The sequence below is a fragment of the Argopecten irradians genome, chromosome 5, assembly GCF_041381155.1.
Source record: "Argopecten irradians isolate NY chromosome 5, Ai_NY, whole genome shotgun sequence".
In the NCBI taxonomy this organism is placed as follows: Eukaryota; Metazoa; Mollusca; class Bivalvia; order Pectinida; family Pectinidae; genus Argopecten; species Argopecten irradians.
In genome coordinates, this window is record NC_091138.1 from 29,571,556 (window position 1) to 29,598,406 (window position 26,851).

At 34.1% G+C, this 26,851-nt stretch overlaps 2 protein-coding genes across 2 annotated transcripts in view; one reads left to right on the plus strand and one right to left on the minus strand.

The window, feature by feature from the left end:
• Positions 1 to 11,706, plus strand: LOC138323472 (ras-associating and dilute domain-containing protein-like). Its single transcript, XM_069268116.1, has 12 exons — positions 1 to 3,335; positions 4,576 to 6,236; positions 6,712 to 6,749; positions 7,030 to 7,279; positions 7,395 to 7,608; positions 7,803 to 7,975; positions 8,166 to 8,313; positions 8,562 to 8,705; positions 8,938 to 9,945; positions 10,244 to 10,359; positions 10,501 to 10,640; positions 10,999 to 11,706. The coding sequence occupies exons 2-12, from the start codon at positions 4,626 to 4,628 to the stop codon at positions 11,096 to 11,098; spliced, it is 3,942 nt and encodes a 1,313-aa protein (XP_069124217.1). The 5' UTR covers positions 1 to 3,335; positions 4,576 to 4,625; the 3' UTR covers positions 11,099 to 11,706.
• The window catches only part of LOC138323473 (monocyte to macrophage differentiation factor-like), an 18,503-nt gene continuing 3,351 nt past the window's right edge, over positions 11,700 to 26,851 (minus strand). The window contains exons 2-8 of the mRNA XM_069268117.1: positions 26,419 to 26,536; positions 25,434 to 25,515; positions 23,497 to 23,654; positions 22,710 to 22,784; positions 19,918 to 20,019; positions 19,717 to 19,786; positions 11,700 to 17,670 (exon numbers count right to left, since the gene is read on the minus strand). Of these exons, the coding sequence (XP_069124218.1) occupies positions 17,467 to 17,670; positions 19,717 to 19,786; positions 19,918 to 20,019; positions 22,710 to 22,784; positions 23,497 to 23,654; positions 25,434 to 25,515; positions 26,419 to 26,483 (756 nt within the window). The 5' untranslated portion in view covers positions 26,484 to 26,536 and the 3' untranslated portion in view covers positions 11,700 to 17,466. The remainder of the gene's footprint in view (positions 17,671 to 19,716; positions 19,787 to 19,917; positions 20,020 to 22,709; positions 22,785 to 23,496; positions 23,655 to 25,433; positions 25,516 to 26,418; positions 26,537 to 26,851) is intronic.

Here is a 26,851-nt window from a genome sequence, read left to right on the forward strand (position 1 = left end):
CTGTCTTCATTAATCACTCAAAAGGTTGGTTGGTTAATTGATTACATGAACGTCCTATGAACATTCATGGTCATTTAAGGACGGCTTCCCGTCTATGGGGCGTGTTGCGTGTGTGAAGTGGGTACGTATTTTTTTGAGAACGCAGTATGTGCGTGTTGAGTCTCTAGTGAAATTACAATGAAAGGATGCCTTTTGTTTTAATGTGCTGCAAGTATGTTTTTCTCAAAAATATGCAAATAATTTAACAAGTACATTATTTGTACATGTATTTATACACACAGTGTATCATTGATACTATCTCGCACTTAGGAACTGGACATACGTTCGTTACCACTTATATTTAATTGGGACTAACAATGTAACGCTGAATCAGAATATTTTATTTTCATTTCCTTAGTTGAAAAATTCAATTAAAGATGCTCCACTGCCGACAGAGCATAAATGATATACATCATTTGAACAATAATTGGTGTTTATTTTTTAGTAATTGTATATATATATGCCTAATTAACACAAAAATTAATATAAAATAATCTATTTCGCCTTTGATGCGTGCACAATTAGTACTTCATTCCATATAGGATATAGTGCCACGGAATTTTTTCGGGATGCAATTAATTATTTTTTTTTATATTTTTAACTTGAAGTAAAATTAAAAGCTGAAACTTTTCAATGGTGGTAATGGTGTTAAGAAAAATACTAAATCGCCTGCTTCTATTTTTGATAGTGAAAAAAATACCATTTGTCGGCGGTGGAGCATCTTTAACAATTGACACATATCAAATTCCATCGATAATTATTGATACTCTCAAGTATTGTTTATGTTTAGATTCGCGTCTGCAAAACAACGTAATGAATGCATGGGTTTATACCGATTTTTAATGTTTGACTGGTTATTATAAGTCTATAAATGAAATCACTCAAGTCCTATTACAGGCAATAATGTTGCGTTTCAAAATTCATTAAAATCTACATTAATTCTACACTTGACATAGTTTGCCCAAATCACTTGCCTTATAAGACTGGGCTTTTGTCTAGAGTCGGTACGAAAACCACGCGACCTATATCGGATTTCAGGACTGGAGCACATTAGGTTTGATGTATAATACGTAGGATATGGAATTTATAGCTATTGAAAGAATTTGTGTAATGCACTGCAACATACGGACATGTGACTATTTAAAGAATATTCGATTATTAAGTTAATCTGACTGGATTAAAATAACAGTTGGATTAAAATTACAGGTGCTTGTATAAAACTACATATATTTAATCCTAGACTTACGATAAACTTGCGTCATAATTGATAAAATACTCGTACTAGTATCCGCTACACGATTTATCGCGGTTTATGATTGACATGTGCACGCCAATTTTATGCAAGTGTATTTCCACCATTTCTGTAATATATGTATTCTTAAATTCGCGAAGATTCTGAAATGAATACAATATATTAAAAAGGCTGCTATTATTTTCCAAATATAACATTGTGTCAAAGTGATATTTGCCCAGTGCGTCCGACAGTTGTTTTCAATTTATTTTTTGCTGTACAGTAGTAAATGTGCAGGCCTTGAAAGATAATCGATTGATCCTATATGATAAACGATTCGATAAGCCATTAAACTAAAATAAAGAGACAAAATGAATTGGTAAAATATTAAAGTATCACCAATATAAATGTCTAATATATATTTAATTGGCATTAATGAAATTAATATAAATAAACAACTAAATGACCGACTTTCATAAAGACTCATTCAAAATGAATAGGAATAATCAACGTTTCCAGCCAGGTATCTGAAATGATACAGACCTAGTGGATATGTGATGTTCAATAACCTTATAAGACCAAACATCAATTTGTAATTTGTTTGTTTTGACAGTGTTACTAGCAGTCTTTAGAAAATATTCAATCGGTTTTTTCCCTAATCATTCATGGATACCGTAATTTTAAATCTTATATTGACATATCAGATACGTTGACTGTTTTGGGTATTACTTTGATAAATGTTTACAGCTTGTCGATCTGATGTAGGAAATGCTCTGTTCTGTGAAGTGGAACACTGACCCAGTCTGGTCACATAGTGATGGTGCCATTTTGACTGAGCTGTGTAGGTTTGGCGGTCAGATTGTCCTCATAGGATAGGCGTCTCCCGCATAATAGATAATAGTTTGTGTAAATTCATATTGTGTAAAAAGAACAGATAAAACACATCGCTATAAAATCTTGTTAAATCTTTTCTTGAACAAGATTTTTAATTCTCCAGATCATTTCAAAGAAAACAAATCGTGAATAAAAACAAATCGAAACTTTCAAAAGCAGAACGGATATTTTTTCAATGTAACTTAAACATTACTTAACTTGACATTATGCAGATTTTAGTTTTAATATGATTCTGGTTTTATTATTTGGATATTACGTGGACACCATCTAATGACCTCCGCATGAAGGCTAGCCTAGGTGTGACGAGGTCAATAATGCCGTTTATATCAATATAAAGGGAATTTTCAAGCGGGTAGCTGAATGAGTAAGGATGGTAACACTGATTTCGAGGCCAGGCTTTGAATGCTTGTTTAAGAAATTTTAAATAAATAAGTATTATTATTTATTCATTATTGTTTATTGACAGATATTTTCACAAGTATTTGCATGCTACATTTAAAATTATATCTGCAAATATTGACAAATGACACTGAATATGTATTACGTGTACATTGAAAAAGAGCAAATATAGATCAATGAATGTGCATTTGTCAGAGTTTGAATTCATAAAGTCGTTACCTTGAAAAAGTAGCGCTTGGTGACAATGCCATTTTGTTCCGTTGCCTGTTAAAGATATATATAATGTGGTAAATACCAAATGCTCACACAGGCATGTAAACCGTTTAAGTCAGATCTGTTTCATGGTGTTCCGTTTAGCAAATGACTTTATATGTAAAGGTCACTCTACGTTTTATAAGTACATCCAGCAATATTGTCTGGCGATTCTGAAACAAGACCACCATGTCTATGTAATGCACTGACACGTAACATAATACGTAAAATTATGTCGATTTTAGATAAGTTTTAATGCGGCCAGTATTAGTAACGAGAAATGAATCGGTTGAGTTGACAATGGTCGAATTTAAGAAAACAGTGCGGACATTTACTGTTAATCCCGCCACGAAGAATAGTATGAACAATGGCGTTGGGTAAGTGATACGTATAAGTACGTACAATCGGATTACCCCTCCTCAGGACTAAATCGGAGTACACAGGAATGTATTGGCTAGTATGTGTATTGGGGGACAAAGTAACAGACGGAAATTCAAACGCTCGTCACCTCCAGCACACGGTAAGTATTTCTTTTTATGTTATTTTTTTTTTGTTTAAACCCATTTATGTTTGTAATTCGATGAAATAAATTGTTGATTTTATTCAACTAGACTATGTAACCGTGGGAATTGAAGTGATTTTGTTTTTGTGGTCTGTAAAAGGTTCTTCAGCTTTTTATTTCGAAATAAACTATTTATAGATGTATTTTATTCCATACGATACGAAAGGGATGTTCTAGATATTCTTTTGACACAATTGTTAACTTTTTTATGACTTCCTCTTACAATGGTTTCATTCAGTCGATATTGGAGTTTAGAAAATAATTCTCCTTTCAGTCAATATAGGTTCCCAGTAGGGAATTTTTATTCAATGGTAAATTCATTGACTAAAGTTGTTGAAAAAGTGTTTCACACCGAGAGGTCGATAGAAAATCTATGGAAAGGATGTTTTACGTACAATGTCAATAGTTATTTATCATAACCGTAAACTTTTCAATACACAAACACTCGGACAAATGCGACAACGGATTATCTGCTATGGAGAGGGCTTCCTCTGTTTAATTGGTACAAATTCTTACCAAAAGTGGACCATTGTTAGCAAGGTGGAATGTTTTGATAAATAGATGAATCGGGTTTTTGTTGACGAGAGTAAAGAAGGCTTGTGTAGACTGGGCAGCGATAGGTTGTATTGTGATTTAACGCCTTTGTCTTGGGTGTATAATGCCAGGTAAAAGCGAAATGAACATCGCATTCCAGCGTTAAATATCAGCCGGTAACAATGAAGGATTTTACGCATACTGAACACACAGAGAAAGAAGCGGACTGTAATTAGAGTTTACTTTATTTTAAGGCAGACACACATCACCGTTATTATGGTATATCTATTTCATAATGATAGTGACTTTGTCACTCTCTTTTGTTTCCTACGAACTCTTTACAAATCATGAATTTGTAAAGATTGAAGCGTTACCTCCAAAGTGTTAAAGGTTTCTAAATTTCTGATCTAGAAATACGATCTTTTTTTTTATTTTAAAAGCTTTATATCATTGCCATTACTCTATCGGTTGTAGAATCGTCAAAGACTTGGTCTAATTCTAATTAACTTACCAATATGTTTATATATTGTTTCATAATATTTTATTAATTTTTTATGCGGGTAAAATTATATACACTACAGAGGTTTTGCCTGACCTAAGGATCATCATACAGTACTCTAGATATCTAATTCGTTAAATTTTCTTAATTTTTCATCTGTTTCAGACTGGTGCATGACTAAAACCATGGTGACACCGTGAGTTTAAATTTCTGATATGAAGTCCCTGACGTGGCAGGGTGGACGAACGGTCCCGGTCCAGTATATGGATGACGGGACGGATAGCGGCTGTGACTTGGAAACATCGGTGTTTCTAGAGGAACATGCTATACGAAGGACAATTATCTACTCGGGTAGAAACTCCAAACACTCTAGTAGTGATGATCACGCCGCTACAACAGAACTTTCAACGGACCATTCGTCCCCCGGGGTCCTTAAGATTTTCGGAGGGACCATTGTCCCAGGCGTTGAGTACAAAAGCGTGCTTGCCTCTTGTAGATCCACGGCACCAGAGTTGGTAAAGCAAGCACTGGAAAGATACGGTTTATCTACCTCTCTTCACGACGAATACGTTTTATGTGATGTTGTCGGTCAAGCCAATAGCGGAAGTATTCGCGGGCTGGATAACAAGACTAAACAATCACCACGATGGAAGAGGATGTGTACTAGGATATTATCTGATAAAGACAGACCTCTATTTCTGCAGAAGTTCTGGCGACCAACTGATGGGTTCTGTCGGAGATATGAACTTCGTAGGAAAATGGAAGTAATCGATGCAATGGGAGAGGATGATACCTATGGATTAAATGAGAACGCGAGAAAAATATCGTTTTCTAAGTTAAGGCCTGGTGCAATACCCTTCTTCGTTCCGTGGACGCAGAGCTTGGATAGGTTAAGGGATGAGTACGACATTGAGGGGAGCTCTTCTACCAATTCATGGACGTGCAATAACAACAATCAGAAAAACTTGATGCGAAGTGTAAGCTTCGACGTGAAGGGACAGCGATCAGACATATCTTTTCCGAATAAGGTTGGTTCGGATCATATACTCGCTCCCATCTCCCGTCCATTTCTGTTGACCCTGAGAGGGTATGATGTTAATAAAGACTCGGTTTATTATATCTTAGAAGGAAAGACGACACTGGTCTGTTGTCCCGACGGTGAAGTCGTCAACAAGCCATGTGTGACACTGGCAGCCCCTGACATTAATCCGCAACACTGCCACATACATCTAAAAAGGTCCTCGTATTCACATTCACCAGGACCACTCCACCACAACTACTGTCTTGAAATCGAGTGCAATTTAGCATCAAATATCCGGGTTAATGGTTCACCAATCGTGGGTAGAGAGACAATGCAAGCAGGAGATATTCTGTCAATTGGGAATTATTATGTATTTCTCTTCAAAGACTTCACGGCTGGAAATGATATTCCTTCGGAACTCCCATGGATTTCTCCGTCGTCTGATGATGTGTTCAGTGAGAGCATGCGCAGGAAACAAAACAGTAATAAACGTCACCAGAACATCGTCCACGTACCGCCACTGATGCTTGGTTCTGCTACAGATGATAACATATCAATCACAACCATGGAGTCACAAGGCACAGAGGTCCAGAGGGAGAAGTTCAGATTCGCATACTCACGCGACAAAGAGGATGAACTTGTGAACGCTATTGGTGCTGTTATACGTCTGGATCAGACAAACTTTGTTCTAGCGCCCGCGTACTTGTATAGTATGTGCATACAGTTTTCATGTGTTCGGTTTGACCCGTATCAGATACGAAACCTATTGCTCAGAATTCTGGCTGCCGTCAGAGAAAGCGCTGCAGTAAGTTAATTAGTTAGGTTTAATAATTCAATACTACCAAAAGTATCTCACTAGTATTTACAAATTGATTTGAGGAATAACATATAAACAATACTTGTTAAACAATAAACAAATATACAAAGCATCATTAAATGATCTTTGAAAATATTCTGTAAATGACATTGCATGAAGAAAGAGTTATGAATGAATTTAACTAAACCATTCAAACTGAAAATTTACACATTTAACACGTGTTTTCACCGAAACAATGTACCTATTATACTGTCATTGGTGAGTTGCTATAAAGTGTTTTTGCTGAAAAGATTTTGATAAAAATCCCTTGGTAAACTGTACTTAGTTAGATTACTTGGGAACTTCCTGATACCTGGTATATTTGCGTTTGTCAAACATGAGATATTTGGTTGGTAATTATTACTTTTTTGTCATACCTATAATTGTTTGTTCAGTAACTCATTGTGTATTTTCTTTGTTTTAGGACATTTCAAAGGCATTGAAAGGAAACAAATTCAACAGGTAAGAATATCTTTCACCTTTAGATTGACCAATGATAATTATGAATGCGCCTTTCCAGCGATTGTCATTCTATTGTCATCTGCCTGAAACCTACACACGCATGTGTTAACATTTCGCATTATTTATATTGTTATAACACATAGCAGTGAAGCTTTATGCAATATCTATTACCTATATCATCATGCTTATCTCGACAAATGTTTACAAACTTTGTTCACTTTGGATCTAAAAGCATGTTCGAAAATCTTTGTAAATGTGCTGTGATATCAACTTGTTACAGTGGCCTCGTGAGAAGTCGGCGCCACCCATCCGTCAGTGAAGATTATCTAAGGGAGATGCTCCAGTGGATTTCAAATTGTGTTCAACTCATCTTATACCTCAGGGCAGACAACTTTCGGTTACCAAGGACCAGTGTCACACGCGGCAGTCCCCTTGACAACGAGGTTCACGCGGCGTTCCGTGACCTAGCAACGGGATTGGAAGAAATCGTTGTATTCTGTTTCCAACAGTCTATTTACACTATCACTAAGGTAATTTCACCATCTTTCACCATAATTCTAGTGACATAGTTATCATTTACCGAAATGATCATAGATGTATTATCTATGAAAATGGCATTAATGTATGATACGTTGCTGTCTGTAGGCACTGTACCTCTTGCTTCCGGTGCTGCTTGACGGAAACCCTTTTACGGAGGATGCCGGAAACAGGCACGGTGTTGGCAAGATTGTTGCCATCTTTGACAGCGTAGCGGGATTAGTTGTCTCACTACGGCTGCATACCGACGTCATCAAACAACTCTTTATGTACATATTCTTCTTCTGTAGTACTTCAGTTTTCAACCGACTCTTTCTTAAAGGTAGGTCTACCGTTAACAATTATTAATTTGATATGATTGGCTCTATGATATCATTTAACATTTTTTTTTACATTTTTCCCATATTCATTTTTCAAATCTTTTATCTTTTTTATTGATATTTGTATCAGCAAATAGTGGAATTTCACATCTTTTCTTGAATTTCTATTTTTTAACGATATGAGTTTGTTTTACAGACGCAGCTGAGCAGTACTACTGCTGGACTGCAGGTGTTCGAATCAAAGCAAACCTGGCTAAATTGGAGGAGTGGGCTGTCAGAAACAACCTAGATGAAGAATTTGAGCAGCTTTTTGAGCGCCTGTTAACTGTAGCGGAATTCCTTTCTACCTCCAAAACTCTTCTTGAAAAGGTAATTAATATTTCCATAATTGCTAAATTCTAAATCTTTTCATATCAGTTTTTCTAAAATAATAAAAGGTCGAGCATTTGGTATCAGTATTATGATATGTTTTGATATTTAATTCACGTGTTAACCGTATTATATTCATACTACATAATGCATGTTGTAAATTGTAATGTTTCATTATTATACCATTCAGTACGATTGGATAAATATGAAGAAACAGTTCCATCCTCTAAATGAAGCACAGCTGTATCGCCTCCTTTCTGGATACCACGCAGACAGACACACCATGCCGGGAAACTGGCATCCTTCACCTGAAGATGTAGAACTGGCTCTCAGGGAAGGTAAATACCATCCTTATAGAGATTCTCAAATATCAGACCTTATTACAACGTTCAAGAGGATATAACTTATCAATTACAGTTCAAACTTCTTATTGCATGGCCACGAAACAATGGTGTCCATTTTTTGGATTTATCTTTATCATCAGTTAGTGCTATTACCTAATTTGCCATATTTTGGTAAGGGAATGTCATAATATATTTAAGTTTTAAAGGCAATGTTGAACGTCTATGTATTATTATCTCACTAGACGAGGTGATGCTGGACCTATCTGGTCATCCTGCCTTCCTGCTCCCTACAGAGGGATGTGACATCGACCTGATGCATCCTCCAGACGCAGGACAATTCTGGGCTCTCTTCAAAGAGCTTTATGCTCAGTTCGGTCTCTCAGAAAGTAATGTTTAATCTTATAATTGTAGCTGTCTGTCTGTAGAAAACGATATTTTTCTCGCGTTTTTTCCTGAAATACTGTCTTAGAGTAGGGCTTTCAGCAATCATAACGTTTTTATTGTGTTATCATTTATTACTGTAATATTTTATTTTATAAAACGTAAGCAAATAGTATAAGAGAAAAACATATAGGTCATTGTGGAAATAATCACTGTTATAATATATCCTTTTTGCAGATGAAAGTGATATTGGTCTTAGTCCTGGAAATACACCGCGATTCACTGGTAACTTCCCAAAAGTAGAGCTGCAGAAGTCCTTCTTCTGTCAAACCTCGTCTTCAAGATCCCGTACAATGTCTCCTACCCGAAAAGTCCAGTTTGTTGCCGATACCGATAGCAGTACACAGTCAACTCCGAGGGGACAAAAAACACCAAGTGACGCCCGATCTGGTCCCTCGCCTATACTGTCAAAGGAAGCCAGTGATACCAATAAAGCCATCGCACCAGTAAAGCCAAAACGGAACCTTCTCAAATCAAATCTCAGTCCACGACAGAAAGATTCACCGGATAAAAGACTTGATATGCTGATAAATAAGGCAGTATCTCCTACATCTACCAATGGCGATGTGACAGATCGTTCTGAACCGGATTCTGTTGACACATGTGCAAGTCCAATTGTTATGAATACGTGCACTACTCCAGTGGTCAATGGAAATACCGATATAAAATCTGAAGACCCATATTCCACAAACAGTTCAGCAAAGGCATCTAGAGTCTCCTCCCCACCGCCAGTTCCGCCGCGACAACCAATGGCTGAAGGTACCAATAAACCGACAGGAAAACGCGTTCAAAGATCTGTAAGTGACAGAATGGGTAGACAAAACATAGATCAGGAATCTTTCATTCACAAGGAAAATGGATCAGATCATAGACGAAGAGGACACCACACGGATGATGAGGATGGGAAAACTTCAGCTAGAAGTGGATACCACACGGACGGGGAACAAGACCGAGTATCTGTCAGAAGCGGCTACCATACTGATGGTGAACAAGACCGAAATTCGGCCAGAAGTGGATATCACACAGATGGAGAAATTGTTCTGGATCGAAACGGAAATGATCCAGACGAAAACTTCTGCTCCAAAGACATGCTGATCTCTGTCAATAAGCAGATTTTAGAAGCCCACAAGCAACATGCGGAAAACGCTTTGCCTATAGTCCAGCCACGGTCACCAACCAATATCAGTGAGTATAATGAATTTATAATGAGTTATCTGCCTTGCAGGTAGATATTGTTTATGACGTGATGTGTTTGCGAGCGTAACATCGTATTTTTCGAAAGTCTTTGAAAAGGAAGTGAATTGTACTCTCAAAATAATGAGTAATAAGCGATACCTGCCCGCAAGGGAGCTAACTTTGTAATATGCAAAGACGGAATCTAGGTAGATAATGGATTATTTACCTCTGATCCCTATTGTATATTCCAATAAGAATAGGGCATGTTCAGCATTGGAAATATTAACGCTAGATAACATTGTTACAGGTATGGAGGAACAATTCGACATGTCAACTTCGTCCCGCCTGTCCAATAATCCTGTCTTCTCTGTCAATGTACGAAAGGGCAACCAAGGACTTGGTCTAGGTCTTATCGACGGCTTGGTAAGTGTATAAGAAATCAATGTTATTTTAACCGACCATTACCACCGACCTGGCCTCAGTGCGCTTAACGCTTAACCTGTCAAATGCGCGAGTTGCAGTGGCAATATACATATAATTAAGCAAGTTTATCTTTGATTACAGTACACACCACTAAGACTGGCTGGTATCTACATCAGAAAGGTCCTACCAGATAGTCCAGCAGCTCTTAGCGGAAGTCTGCATGTAGGGGATCGGCTACTTTGTGTTAATGGCAAGAGTATAGTTGGGGCAGACTATCAAAGGTAGGCATTGGAATGTTCATTTGCTTTGTTCTTTTCATTATTTGTTTTTAGCTTCTTATCTATATAAGACATTTATGAAATCTTTCGTATATTATATTAAGAATTACATTATCACATACACAGGTAAACATGATATATCCCGGATGGTGATGGGCGTGCGTTAGTTATAACATTATTGTTTTTTTCAAACATGAACCTTTGAGAAGAACTGCTGTACCGAAATTTTATCTTGTGCCACTTTTGAGACGTAAGGCTTCAAGTAATAAAGCATTGAGCACTGAACACGTAAGGCTTCAAGTAATAAAGCATTGAGCACTGAACACATAATTAATTTGATTTGGTTTTCCCTTTCTTGCAGTGCTATGCGTTTAATAAAAGCCTCTGGTGAAAATCTGACGTTGTTGGTGGCAAAAGGAAATCGTTCGATTGCCGGGAAAATTTCCTCTACGAATTGTTGATATTTGGATTCAGCACTATGTGTTTGTAACTCAGATTAGACGAAGTGTTTAAGGATTTACCATCCTATAACATTGAACGTTCATATCATTTCATTTGCGCCGTATGTGCATGAGCATCTTCAAAAACTGGGACTGTGCAATGAAAATGGAGAAGTGTCCAGAACTTATACCGTACTCAATGGAAAAGTGTATATGTAAATATAATCGTTGAACATTATTGTCTGACGATACTACAAAGAACGTCACATTTCATTTGTCTTGGAAACGCATTGCTATAGCGCGAGTCTAATAATTGAAATTGCTGCACTGTGTAAAAACTTTGCCTATGATGATTTAAGTGTTATATATATATGAATATAGATTTGGAGGGGACATAATAGGTTCGTTGTTTATTTTCACAAAATATTACATTTTAAATTTCTATTCTTACCGTATATTCAACGTCATATCCAATATAATTCTTTAAAGTTTGGGTTATAAATTTCATTACAGTACATATACATTGTATATGCCAACATTTATTATTGCATTGATACGTATTGCACTACAATGCAACAACGCTGACTGAAGTTATGGAAATATCTATAAACAATGTAGACCGTTTGATAGTAAAAGAAATTTAATTCAATAAAAATAAGAAAGACAACGAGACAATAGTAATATATATGTTCTTTCTTGGATACACACAACTTCAAAGCCGATAACAATACACACCAATACAAACAATGATGAAAATTACAATTAGTAACTAGATATATATATAGATACATATAATAATGACAATCCCAGAGTTCAGCTTAGAGATCAAGAGTACATTTACTGTTTTATTTACATTTAAAATCCTATAACACTTTGTTCCTTTCGGACTTTTTCGTCTGTATTCCTGATTGAATACATGAACTGGAAATAAGTGAAAACAATAGTTTGAACACAAACAAGTGTTTAAACGCTTATGATGATTTTCACATCGTCGAGACGGTAGATTTAATATTGAAAATGTGATGATCGAGCACCGGTTTTTTATAACATAAAATAGCCGTTATTCTCTGCTGTATGTAACAGCAGACATTATAGATTTATTTCAATTCTAATTGGTCATTATTCGCTAAAAATTATCTGCATTACACCTATTCAAACATATGAAATATCTCTAGTCTGTGAAATGGCTAAAATCGAAACAAAGATAAAAGATATCGTGCATGATGAACCCTAAATACTACAAAAATATAAATAAAAAGTTTCGCGAAGCAACCTTTTTATATCTCAATTATTTACCATACTAGTCCATCCAAAATTTGACGTTTTGGTACATACGAAGACATTTACTTATTTGGAATATTCTAAGATTATATTAGATGAGGCACATAATAAATAAATCAATAAATAACAAGTATCATCTACAAACAATATATAACAAAGAATTACCAACTACTAAATACCTCTAGAACACTCTATACACTTCCAACTTTTACGTAACAATATTATCAAACAAAACTGTCATGGCTAGTAGTCCTGATTACATGCACAAGAATATTGCAAGTTTAGACATAAAAGGAATATCGAAATAATCAAGAAAATTACATTGTCAAAGCAACCTTAAAATACCTAGTTACTATAGTCATCTCTATCTGGTCAGGTATATCCAAAAACATCTGTAAACTTTTAACATTCTCATATTGATGTCATTAAGGTCATTGGTAAAACAAGATCATGGTTACATGGCTAGATCAAACATGCAAGAATGTTGCAGGTAGACCATGCATTTACATTAAGCAACCCAGTAATTCCTGAATATGACACAAAGTCATTTACATCCCGTGTGTATTGGCAAATAAAAATCCATTTAGTTTGAAACAAAACAACCAAATAAGACCTGGATTTTGGAACCTCGATTCATCTTGATAAAAAGCGCATATATATCTTCAAAACCTGGAATATATGACTAAAGTAGTAGTGAGATTGTGCGAAAGCAGGGTCATAATTGGTGTTCTTGACCAAAGTTCTGTAAGTCCGTGATTAAATATCTGACATTGGTTAATACAACTTTCTTACATTCCACAACTTTCTGAGTGACCATAAAAGAAGTTTCTAGAAGGCTATGTCTAAACATAAGTACATTTATTGGAGGACATACGTTACAATCCACAGTGCTGTTTTATTTTGAGTACATTATATAATTAAAATTTGAATCATGTGTAACACTACAAATATTGCAATATATCGAGGGAGACAGGTAGGAGTGAGAGGGATTTCGTCTTTATTGAGGATACAGTGGGGAATGTAAAAATAACACGTAACAAAGAAGACACGGACAGAATAACAGGTTTTCCATATGTTGAGAGACTGTTTGAGGACACACAAAAAATGCTTCAGTGTGCGATTAGATTTCGCGTATTTTGCAGGCGATTGCAAATCGCAAAATCATTTGCCATTAATTTGCATTATTTACATATTAAGTAGAATTGTGATCGCTAAGGAATTGAATAAACGTAAACATAATAAGGCCTGGCAAGAAGTTTGTTAGGACAGAGATATGCTGTCTTATACACGTTTCTGGTCACTTATATTTTAGTAAGAATAATATTTTCTCTAGCAGTATAAAAAGTTAACTTATGTCATAGTCAAATCTTAATGTACAGAATGCCTGCTACAAGATGTTTCGTAGAAAATGATATCTAAGTTAGATTTAAAATGCTGTAAATTTTGTGTTCATTTGAACATGAACACATTAAAAAGTCCAGTAACATGTCATTAGGCTTATATACTTCAAATTAATCTAAACATTCTAGGTGGTATCATATAGAATATAATATAGAGTATACTTAACAAGGTCCTAAAGTATGTCACATATCTCATCATTAAAACTACAAATCTATATTTCCATCACTATACGAACGTATATACATGTATATATGTGTATATATAAATATAATATAAACATCTGATAGCACTATATACCTTAACACTGACATAACCAACAATACAATACTGAAGTTGGTACCTCTGTAAAATACCTTTTTTTAGAATAAAACAAAGCATAACATACATAAATATAGAAAGTTTCTGCCTTGCCACTCAGGACATCTGAATGGATACAAAAAATTAACTTGATTCTTTTAAAAAATAGGCTCTCTGACATAACTTTTTACAGTAAAGCTCAAGTTCCTAATTTGGAAACCGTACTCAGTTCAAAACAACTTTACCGTGTAAGGATTTGGTCTTATTTTTTGAAACCATGGACATCTTATGATAACTATTCATACCTTGGTTTGGCATTCTTACATCTAGGAGTACAGCCATAGTCAAATATAAGTCAAATATTTCGAAATTTAAATATAAAATACGACTATTTAGTTTAAAAATGGTAACCATAAAATCTGACTGCAAAAGTGTAATATAATTACCTGGAAATATAATTAATAATTTATTATTTCCTAGTTTAAATTTTGTGACTTTGGCATTTCCCAACAAATTCACCCAAATGACTATATAATATATATATATAGTATTTAACCATTAATCAAATCTGTTTGTATTAGAAAAATTAAAACGGACATATATGTATACAACATTTTATAGCCATGCTTACCAGAAATTTAACCCTTTAAATTATATATAAAAGTTATACATGTATATATACGTAAGTTTTCGTATCTTAAGTCTACCTTATACAAATAAATTCTGAAGTACAACACTACAACAATATACTTAATGCTTGTCATCAATACAAACTGTAAAAACAATAAGTTGGATAACTGTACACTTTAATAATGCAATGTCATGATTTCTTAATCCATAGACAGATTGGTTAAAAAAATAAATAAGTTACCGTAAATCAGCTCCCTATTGTGTGGGGTTTACTTTCACAAATCCTGTGATCAAAGTAAAAATGTTTATCTCTGTGAATTAAAATCTACCTCGCTTACTATATCAGGTAATCTGATAAGATTTTCATTCCACACGAAAAACGATTTTTACAAACGTGTTTGGATGATAACTGTAAAATTTAGAAGTCAAAAAGAAAAATGATTTTTTGTAAAATTCTGGGAAAAACATTAACCTATCAAAGTCTGAGATCCAGCAGATTTTTCTTTTTTTTTTTTTTTTTTTCAAGTAATCATAAACTTTAGTGTTGTCAACTAAGTATTACAGTTTAAGTATATTTATATCAAACACATCTCTAAATATTTTAGCATAATTTTGAGAAAAATAATAAAAAAAAGGTCTACTAAAAATCTTATTAAAACTTTATATTAGGAAGTTAGTGTCTGAGTAATACTTTGGAAGCACTGGAATACTTGTAGTCTTTTAAAAAAGATGTATGTTTTATCTAAGTGATATATATTAATGATCAAAAACAACAAGGAAATGAAACAGACACCAATAATAAGTACAGAATATTACAAAGGTGACATTCTAATTATCATATCTGATTGTATTTCGTCATTTCTATAAAATCCATCTACATGATGTAAAATTACAGAAAAAATATTCAGAATATCAAAATAGAGAAGTCATTTTAGGCGGTGGGTTATCTGAATCTCTACCATACAAACCTTATTTGTAAATCCACTGCCTCAAAAATGTATAAAACTTTAATATTTTGTTTATTTATATACATTAGTTACTTCACAAAAATCAACAAAACTCATTGCTTGTATCATAAGGATGTCCAGCCATTCCTTAGGTCTAAATGATTGATTTCTTGTAAATATCTGTTTTGGATGAAATAAGAGTGTTGCAAAAACATATGAGAGTTGAGCATAACAATAAAGTTGAGTCTCCTAACGATGCTGAAATAATAATGTCTACATTGTAAGATTTGATCTGATTGAGTGTAGGTTAACATAACCTATGGTATAGTAGCAATGACTAGTTCCTGAGCTTCTTTCCTTCTGTAAACAATGACAAGTCCAGGTGCTGGATGATCTATGTATAATCTATAGTATTTAACAGTGATTGCTTCCAGCAATATAATTTTTATAATGCTAAAAAGAATATGCTAAATCATATGATTAAGCTCATTTTTGATTCGATCAAAATGTTCTTTAATATGTCTATGTTAAAACATCAATGACTTTTCTTTGATTAAAAAAATATACATAAAAGTATTTTATAATTTTTTTTATATATATTAAATACAGGGTCATTTTCGATTATACAGTTTGACTGTTTGGACCTAGTTGCTCATGTATGAACTAAAGACAAATCTAGTGATTTTACATTGTTTTCAGATGAGCCTTGACAAAACCCTCACAGACCTGTATCAAAAACTACTGGTCTGTTAGGATTTATACTTGAAATTATGACTTTGATAAACAGTCAAACTGTTTGTTCCGAATAAACGAAAATGGCCCAGTTCTTTACGTAATGTTGCAAAAAAGGATTGTATGCCAACCAGTATTTAAAAAGGCACAGATTTTTTTTGTTCTACATGCTGGCTCAATACCTCTGTAACAAGATATATCTGTCTAAAAAATCAATATGATTGAACAAGTGGAGCATACAGCCTGCATTGCTCACCATGGCCAGTACCTGTGAGGTAAGACAAGAAATTATAATTGTACCACTATAATGAGATTATAGCTTGACCATTTCCTTCTAAACATTTTCTGGTGTTAACAATACGTGCCTTAATTTCACATGGATTTCAATATTAAGATTAGTGACCTATGAATTTACCTTCCTTCTTAACAAAACCAAAAGTGATGATTTTTATTGATGGGTCTTCCTCTACCCAATGAATGAAATCTTGAAATCGGAAGACTAGGCTTTAAATAGACAGAGGATATGTTGCACCACAGTAAAAAGCCACATGGCACCGAGAACCTCAACTCAAAATGGCACCAAATTCTGAAATACTGGTACAAGTCAGTATGTTTTAAATCAATTACTCAGACTGTAAAAATATAGCAATTAAGCTCTTACAAGCCATGTCTCAAAGAAATCCATCATAAGTATATCATAATTTGTAATAATGTATCTCAAAAGGAATAGCATCATATCAGATACAAGGGATTCTTTGTATAAATAATTAAACATTAGTATGGTACTAATAAATCTATATTGATTATAACAATAAAATAGTTTTTGTATTATTCAAAATCTAGACGAAAAAAATAGTCTTTGAGATGTCAACTTTAACAAAGTGAGGTTTTCAGATCAACATTAAATACAATTGATTTGAATAAATAATCAAAGCATTACCCACCATCATCTTAAAATCTACTACAACATTTTGATTACAACCTAACATTTGGTTTTCATCAGAGACAGCTCTCCATTATACTGCTTAATTCTCTGATTTATCGTTTTGTTGGGAACGTTGGATCCTTACTGCTACTTTGCTCACATGACCTTTGACCTGGCTAGCTGCCCCACATGACCTCATCTTTTTCCCGGCCAAGCAGATAGGCTGAGATGGCGTAGTAGTGTAGCATGGCCCCGACTAACACAAAGCAGTGCCAGATAGCGTGGGCGAAAGGGATGATCCCATCACATTTAAAGAACACCACCCCAGCTATGTATGTCATGCCCCCCAGGGCAAGTTCATACAGACCAGTGGAATCTCTCTGTAACAAATCACATCATACATATACACTGTATCAATCATTTACAATCATAAAGGTAATATTTCTTTTACAGATCAGTGGAGTCTCTCTGTTACAAACATGAAGATATCGGTGAAAATCTAGTTCTATTCATTTACATTTACATATTAAAGTCACATTATACGTATTTATCAACAAAAAGTCAAGTTAGATTTGACCCCAATATTGTCAGTATTTGTAGATATAATTGAAAAGAATATTTATAATAATTTCTGAATAACTTTGGTACAGCTGTTGTTGAAAGTCGATACTTATAAACATGCCTTCATTTTAAACCGGTCGCAATAGAATTTACGATTATTGGCGAACAGAAGTTGGAAAGTTCATGACCCGTTATCGGAAGAGTTTTGACAGACGTTTCTTAGTTATGGTAGTCACATGACATTCTCGGCAACGACATTATAATGTCGGCTAACTTTGGCTTGTTTGACTTAATGGGACCCACCATGCAATATTCAATATTTATTTGATTTTTATCAAAAGTTTCTGAATCATTATCGCTCATCTTGACTTCGATTTAGTCCTGTCTCTGCACGATTTACAACAGGAATTTTTTTCAACATTCTTCTACATCATAAAAAAATAAGGCAGATACAGATATTGGGACTTTAAGGTAGCTCCATACTTTTGGAAAAACCCATGTCATTTTTTTCTAACAGGTCTTATTTTCTTGCATTTTTCATGTAGATTTCAAATCTGTAAAGATAAATGGGTGTTCTCGAACTACTTTTTGAGATATTTGAGCTTGAAATATACCATCCATGCAAATTTGCTGACCGAAAATAGAAAAATTCATAAAATTATGTTTTCTGTAATATTAGGGTGAATGTAGTCTCGATCCTGTTGATTTTTTGTCCTAAATTTCTTACGATAGAACAATATACAAAACTATTTTATTTTTACAAATGCTAACTAATTTTTGTTATTTCCCAGGACCGTTTCTATACGTAATTACCATGTTTTGCCATATTTTCGCCCGTAAAAAATCAATGAATAGGCCAAAAAGGAAATGAAAACCCATGTCAATTTCACAATATTTGTATATGATATGCCCAAGGTAATATGTTTTTCAAATATCATATAAAAACACGGGGTCCTCGATCAAAATTTCACAATTTTGTAAGCTTGAAGTTTGTAACTCGCAACCCTACCCCCATTTCATCCAGTGCTAAGATGGGTTATATTTGACTATTTTTTGAAAATCATGCCGCAAAAAACCATTCCACATCAGTTCATACGTTTTTGTGATATTATATCTGGTTTATGTCTGTTTGTTTTTATGATTTTCTCCAAATTGTGTGTTTAAAGGAAATCTGTATGCGATTTTTTTATAATTCCGGAATTTCGGTCCGGCCAGGTCCCGTCTTATGATTTATAGTGACGAACGGCACTTCCGTGTTTAAAATATAAATATAAACTTTATTTATTTTACATCGATTACGAAACGTACTTATGTAAATCACTCTCGATGGCCCGGATGTAAGCGCGCGAAAAGTGCCGGGAAACCACGTGATCGGGCAGGTGACCCCTAACCTTTTACGTCCGTGCCGGGGATCGAACCCCGGCCGGCTAGGTGAAAGGCGAGTGGCTTAACCACTACACCACCCGATCACCCTTAAAATCCATTCCCATTTACGACAGGGACCGCAAAAACCTCAGAGATAGCATATAATTTTCACTTAACTGCTTTTATTTGATTTATTTAATGATTTTAAACATTCAATGTTATATGTAGACAATTTTCACCTATTGAAAAAATATCCAAGTGTGATGTCGTGGCGTATCGGAAACCATTCTGGAATTCAAAACAACCTCCGCAACTTCCGGTATAGCGTCAAATGAATTGGCGCGATTTTCAAAAGTATGGACCTACCTTAAGTACATTTTCATAGTAATATCACCAAAGGTTTTGATTATATGTACTTCCAAATATAGTTACTCAATAATGTTACTTTCATTTTTACAGCTATATTACTGTATATAGTTGTAACATTTGGGATTTCTTACCATAGTGAATGTCACCAGGGCTGGACACACTCCAACAGTCAGGTAAAACACAATCTCCAACCACTTATACCTATAACACATGCAACACAAACAGTTATCATGGTAACAACATCAAATGAAACATACCAAATTCATGTTATATTCTGGTAATTACGGTATTTGTATATATAGATATATCAATAGGAGTGAAAATATACTTACTTCTCATGGAAAACATACTGGTAGAGAATTCCTACTGCTGCCATTGTCCATACAATCACCAGGGTCTCATCACCAAGACCTCCAAGGTCTTTCAGTACCAACCTTCAAACAGCATTGACATTGGTTCTAACGCTATACATACAACATGCTTAGAATATGACATTTTATATAGCATATATACAACATTGTAAAAAGTTGATTTTTTCATATCTACTTGAAGGTTCCAACAAACATGTTTTTATTTCATTACAAATAATATCTATAAACGGGGTCTTGCTTTTGTTTTGTTCTCTCTTAAAGTTCATGAATAGCTTAAAGCTAATAGGGCTAACAGAGGGATCCCAACCACTTAAAATGTTACTGTATGTAGACTATACCCCTGCTTGATTCGTCAAGAGCAGGCGCACGCCGGCGATCCAGCGAGGCGGTTAACTCACTCAATACAAAAAAAGTATGCAGGATCCGCAAATATTAATTCACCAGCTAATACTGGCAGAATAAGGCGGAATAAAGGTTAGACATTTGTTGACGAAACTCCCTTAAGCAAAACTCTTTCCGTGCAGACATCAATTCTCCAAACATTATGATTTACTTGTTGTATCCATTAACGGACTGGAATTGAAAACTTTTGATACACACAGGTATGTAGATATACATTTATGAAGCAAATACGTCGAAGCGTGCAGTGATGTATAGACTTAGATATATATGCTCCAGGCATTTTCTCTACATATATGTAATACATATTGTGTCACTCTATTTTATAAAACCAAATGGCTGTACATGTACATTCTAATAGTCTGATTATAGTAAATCTAATGTTTACAAATATTGAACGTTTTATTCCAAGCATATGAAAATTCAATGACTGCTCTTGGACTGTTTGTCAATAACAATAAAAACATATTTTCAAGGTTTATTCTGAAGTTTTACTCTTTCGGAAATGACTCATTGAAAGTTCATTTCAGAGTGTATCGTAAGAAATAGATTTATATGTATTATACCTAAATGTACATTGTAAATACATAATTCAGAAAAAATGATCAAAAGTAAATAAGGCTGTATGGGCATTCTGTTATGGGTATGCAAAAATTATGCAAAATATGAAAATTTCATCAAAATTGGCCTTTTTTATGCAGTTTTTCATCTAGTTGACATAGAGTGCATTCTAGAACAAACTTTATATTTCTCAAAATGATGTATTCTTCGTGTCTGCTAATTCTCTTGAAATATAAAGTTTGTTCTAGGTTGTGCTCTATTGCTTTTAAAAGAAAAACTATCAAAAAATATGCCAAAATTGACAAAATTTTCAAATTTGCATAATTTATGCAAAGTTACCATGGTTATATAGCAAAAACATACTTTCTGTCAACAAAAATATCATTAAATTTTTATCAGGGGCGTATTCAATATTTCAAACGCAGAACTTAATTTCTAAATACTTAATTTGAAATTTGGTAGATTTAGGGGCCATAACCACATCTAGTCCTTTTCAATGACAACAATCAAATCATACGCCCCAAGACCATAACATACTACTATAAGGAACTACATGTGTTACAGCCAATTGATATTTAAAGCCAGTTTATTTAGATAACTCATGCTTTACTAACCAGTGCTTCTGTGAGAGAATAAAGCAGTATGATGCAGTTTCTTACAGTTGTTCTTTTAGAATGAAATAGTATACACGTGTACAGTATTTTATAGCATGCAAAAAGATCCGAATCAGGGGTTGTTTATTTTCAAAAAGGCGAAAGAACAAAATGGCATTAGTCAGCCACGATATCCTATTAATATTAAACTCTAATGATTTATGAATGTCTTATAATTCTTGATCCTTTAATGGAAATAAACGAATATCTGTAAGCTAAATTTCTTTTTGGAAATATCACTTTTTTCAAATACGTACACATAATATTATTATTAACTCTACCATTACTATATGGAAAATAATCACTGATTCAATACCAAACAGAGACAACCACAGACACGCTTCGACTATTCAATCAATTAATATTTGTTTGATATAAAGCTGAAATCGTACATGTTGAAGTATTTTTCTTACTCGCACTAACGGTAAGTGGTTGTCATGACTTAAACGGGTCACGAGTTTTATAAACGTAATATTAACTAAATTAGAATATCATGCAATCTAATAGATCAACTTAAATTCAGTCTTTGAGTGTGTTTGATGCAAATATCAAAATGTTACTAAAGCTCTGAAGAAATGTCAGCCATGAACACGCCGGTTATGCCACGTTCATCGCCAGGTTAAGTGACCAGCGTACGCCGGTAGGCTGTTTTTCAGAACAAATCGAGCAGGGCTTATGGCTATCACTTGATTACATGAAAAATCTGCACACACCCTGGTAACTGTAAACACTTTGGAAAACAAAATGGCTGACAGGCAGTCATCTTACATTTTGACAATTGAAGTTTTTATTTTTATTTCTCAGAAAGTAATGAAGTGATTTTTCTCAAATTTCATGGATTTGGTGTATAGTAATGTGTATTGCATTTTTTAACCTATTTGAAAAACAAGATGGCCGACAGGCTTGACACTTGCGTATGTTATCACTATTTCTGGAGCCTAGTTATATGTATATGATCAGAATACAAGAGATTTTTGCCACTACGTTGACTTAATGTAGTTTCCCTGTGTGTATAAAATGCTTTAAAGGAAAAGAAAAGAAAAACCTCTTTCCTGTGACCTACATAAATCATTCAATAATTTGCATCAAGATCCCTCTGGGCCAACACTAGATAATTTTATACATCTGATTTATACTCACCACGGTGTGTAAGATGACGCTATGAAGATGTAGATTATTGCTCGGTCACCGATGTGGAAAAAATTCTTTAATTTCCTACAGCATAAAACCAAATTATTTGCTATAAAACTTTTAAACATGAAAACAACAGATATCAGTGTGTAGGAGTTTACTTTAATTAACATGCATCCTTTTAGGGTTATTCAGCGAAAAACCAATGACCTCCAGGCACCTACATCATCGATACTCCAGGGGTTACCGACACTGACATTATATCCATCCCTGGACTATCATATAGTAAAACTGAAGGCAGTTCAGGAGGGAAAAGCTTACCAATCACAGGTCTGCAGAAAATTCCTTAGAGAATTACAGAGAGTGTAATGCCAAACTTCGAAGCAATACAGTCAACCATAGTGTTCTGTTATTCAATTCCTTTGATGTACTTCAAAGAATTATATTACATCAAACTTCCATTGCCTTCAGTTTTACTATGCGATTGACCAGGGGTGGATATTATGTCAGTGATAATAACCCCTGGAGTGCTGAGGATGCTGTCCCTTGTGGATTTCAAACTTGGAACCCAAAACTAAAGGGCAAGTGGTATTAAATGTGTCAAAACATCTTTACCATAGAGTCATCAAGTGTAAACAAAAAATTTGAATTCACAAATATTTATTAATTTAAGAACACAATATTTCCTATATTTCATGTTCTTGATTCTTTCTTTTAATATAAATATAGCATGTGAGTCAAAAAGCAAATGTGAAAATAACTGTCAAATGTTGCCTTATTCATATATACAACCTACCTGTATCTGCCGATGAATGACAGAGAGTGAAATATACAGGAAACAAAGAAGAGTGCTGTGAGAGCCAAGCCATAAACAAGTGCCATTTTGTACTGAAGGTAAGTGTTGGACCGATAAACCATCCACAGAGTGGCTAGAGCGCTGGGGATCACCCAAAACTGGAACATCAACATATCAAAATGTGGGCATTGGTGAGGAAAATTCCACATGCTGACATTATAAACCATTGACACAGACACAGGTATGCATATGAAGACATAGTTTATGTATTTTGAAATGTAGTAAGCATATATGTATATATAGATATGGTACATGTTATAGGATTCACAAAGCTACTTCAGAATATAACTACATTGTAATATGTCACAGGCTTAATACATAATAGATATTTCTATAGCGAGTAAATTTCTTGGGTGATTATTTTTGCTATATTCACCTCAGTGAAAATCCACATATCCTTAACACCACATATATTCAGAAAAATAATACTGAAGAACCGAACTAGGTATTCCCTCACGAATAAAATGTATAGGCCATAATAATGAATAATAAAGTCATTTCTGTACATTCCTTTATAGACGATTGTTTACGATTGCTTTGACATTCAAGAACAATGGTTGTATTATGTAGATATTCCTAAACATTAAAGGGCATAAGCAGAATGAAAAAGTCTATATGCATTTTAATCATCTATATAACTGGAGTTTGTTTTCACAAAACATGACAGCTATAACAATTGTAGTTAAAGAATTGGAATCCACAGTTTCATCATTTTATTCCAAGTCATAGATCATATGACCTCAACCTTTTTAGAGATTGTGTGACCTTGACTTTTTGAGCAGAAAACCCCTCGTACAAATAATGAATCTACCAAATCTGTTAATTACACTGTATGATACCTTTTTATCAACCAAAGAAAATAAACAAGTTATATAGACATAGATCTTGTAAATGTTATTTTCTGATTAACCAAAAAAGAAAAGAGAAAACATGCTTCCAAACAAAAATATTAATGTTCAGGCAAAACAATACAGAAAATAAAAGAAATGATTCAGACTTCAATCATCCTATAATTATTTACATATTACGCAGAAAGGAAAGAAATAATTCAGATTTCAATCATCATATAATTATTTACATATTACGCAGTAAGGTAGATACCATATTCGATCTGAAAATGCCCAGGGCGTTTAAAAATTTGGAAAAATAAAAAGGTGCTGATAAGACAAAAATTATTGTAAATCTATACAGTTTTGTGTAGTTTTGGTCTTTATTTCTGTCTGGGCAATTGAAACCGAGGCCTCAAAAAGGGTGAGGGGCCCTTATTGTTACATGGGCGCTGATTGGGTCGAATACGATAATAAAGATATGAATTTATTAATGAAATTGTTGGGTTTTTTTTTCATTTTAAAACTGCTCCACTGCCAACAGAGCATAAGCGATACTCATCATTTGAACTATATTTGGTGTTTACTCATGTAAATATATATCTAATTAACACAAAAAGTAATATTAAAATAACTTGTTTTGCTTTTGGTGGATACACAATCAGTACATCATTCCCATATAGGGTATACATGGACCTTTTTGGGACACAATAATTATTTTTGATATTTTGTCTTGAAGTAAATTAAGAAGCTCAACCTTTTGTTATGGTGTTAAGTAAGTAATTTTTGTAACTGAAGAAAAATACAAATTTGTCTGTTCCTCTTTTTGATAGAGAAAAATATCATTCATCAGTAATGTATCATCTTTAACCTGATGTTTTGATTTTTATTTTTCAATGATTAACTAAGGGCATCCTAAAATGGAGCGGCAGAGATAAACTGTGTACAATATAAATTATTTAATAATTCCAATACTCTTCCGCTAAACACAGCCTCCAACACATATAGTAAATCATAAAAAACTCAACAGTGGAAGACATAACAACTCACCCCATGTGTTATTATATTGGCAACATGTTCCACATCGGTAGGGACATAAGCTTCCCCTTTCTTTGCTCGGCAGTTCATTAACCTACAATAAATGGGTTTATTTAGCTGAATACCATATTAACAGTCAGGGTCATTTAAGGATTGACAGATTTAGGAGATGGACAAAAGCTAGAGTACCAGGAGGAAAACCTGACCTGTGGTCAGTACCTCCTGACAACTGCTCCATATATATATTTTTAAAACTTGCAACAAGACTAGCAGTAAAATATCGTAATCCATATACATATTCTACCATCATGACCCTGGTGAAATAATGCTCATCAAATTTAGCAAAGAACGAGAGATCCCAGAGGGATCTTGGCGCCCACCAAAAAATGCTCCATATGTCTGACAATGGAAAGAGAGATCTTTTCTCTACTTTTCAAACTTTTTCAAACATACTACATATAAAATTTGAGACTGATTGCTTCAGTAGTTTCTGAGAAATAGCAGTAACATACTTCAACTATCAAAATCCAAGGTGACGGCCTGTCGAACATCTTGGTTACCATTCCGTCCCAAAATGTAATATGCAAAACTAAGGCCCTTGGGGAACCTGGATATGAAATTTGTGAAGATCCTTCAGTACTTTCTGATAAATGGCGATAATAAGAATTGTTATCGGAAGGACGGACTGACCACGGACGAAAAGCGATTTGAATAGTCCACCATCTGATGATGTTGGGCTAAAAATGACTGTAATAAAACACAATGTTTGATGACATAAACAGTAGCCAGTTACAAGTAAAGCTAGGCCTCCATTATCAAAACGAACAGGATTCTAATTTATGACAAATTCAACTTAAAACAATTCCAACATGACCATTATTTCCACCAAAACTCTTTATTAATTCAAAATTTTAATTCAAGCAAAGGATAAAAGGAACATAAATACATTTTTTTAAAAAGAACATTGTCATTAAGCTATAAAAATACTGTAGCTCACCTGTTGAAGTCACATTGTGACTTGAACTTCCAGGAGGAAGCCATGTTGCGCACCCTGTCCAGCATCTATCTATAACTCAGTCCACATTACACCGGCCTCAGGTCTTCACACCAATGATCTAGATAAAAATTAATATTGATTTCTGTATGTGTAGGCTTAATGTGCACAAATCAAATTTATCAACCTAACCAATCTACAAGTAAGCCTTAAAGGCATGTGTTGATAGCAACTTCAATTAAACAGCAAATAGTTTTGGCTATATTTATACACATCATATAAAATAACATCACAATTATAAATTCTCTGTATTTAGATATGTACTTATATAAATACAACAATTTAGATCCATGCTTATGTCTGTCTGTGTATTTTTTAATCCTATTATGGAGATTACACCACAATCATAGTAATATACTTACAGTCTGATCCCAGA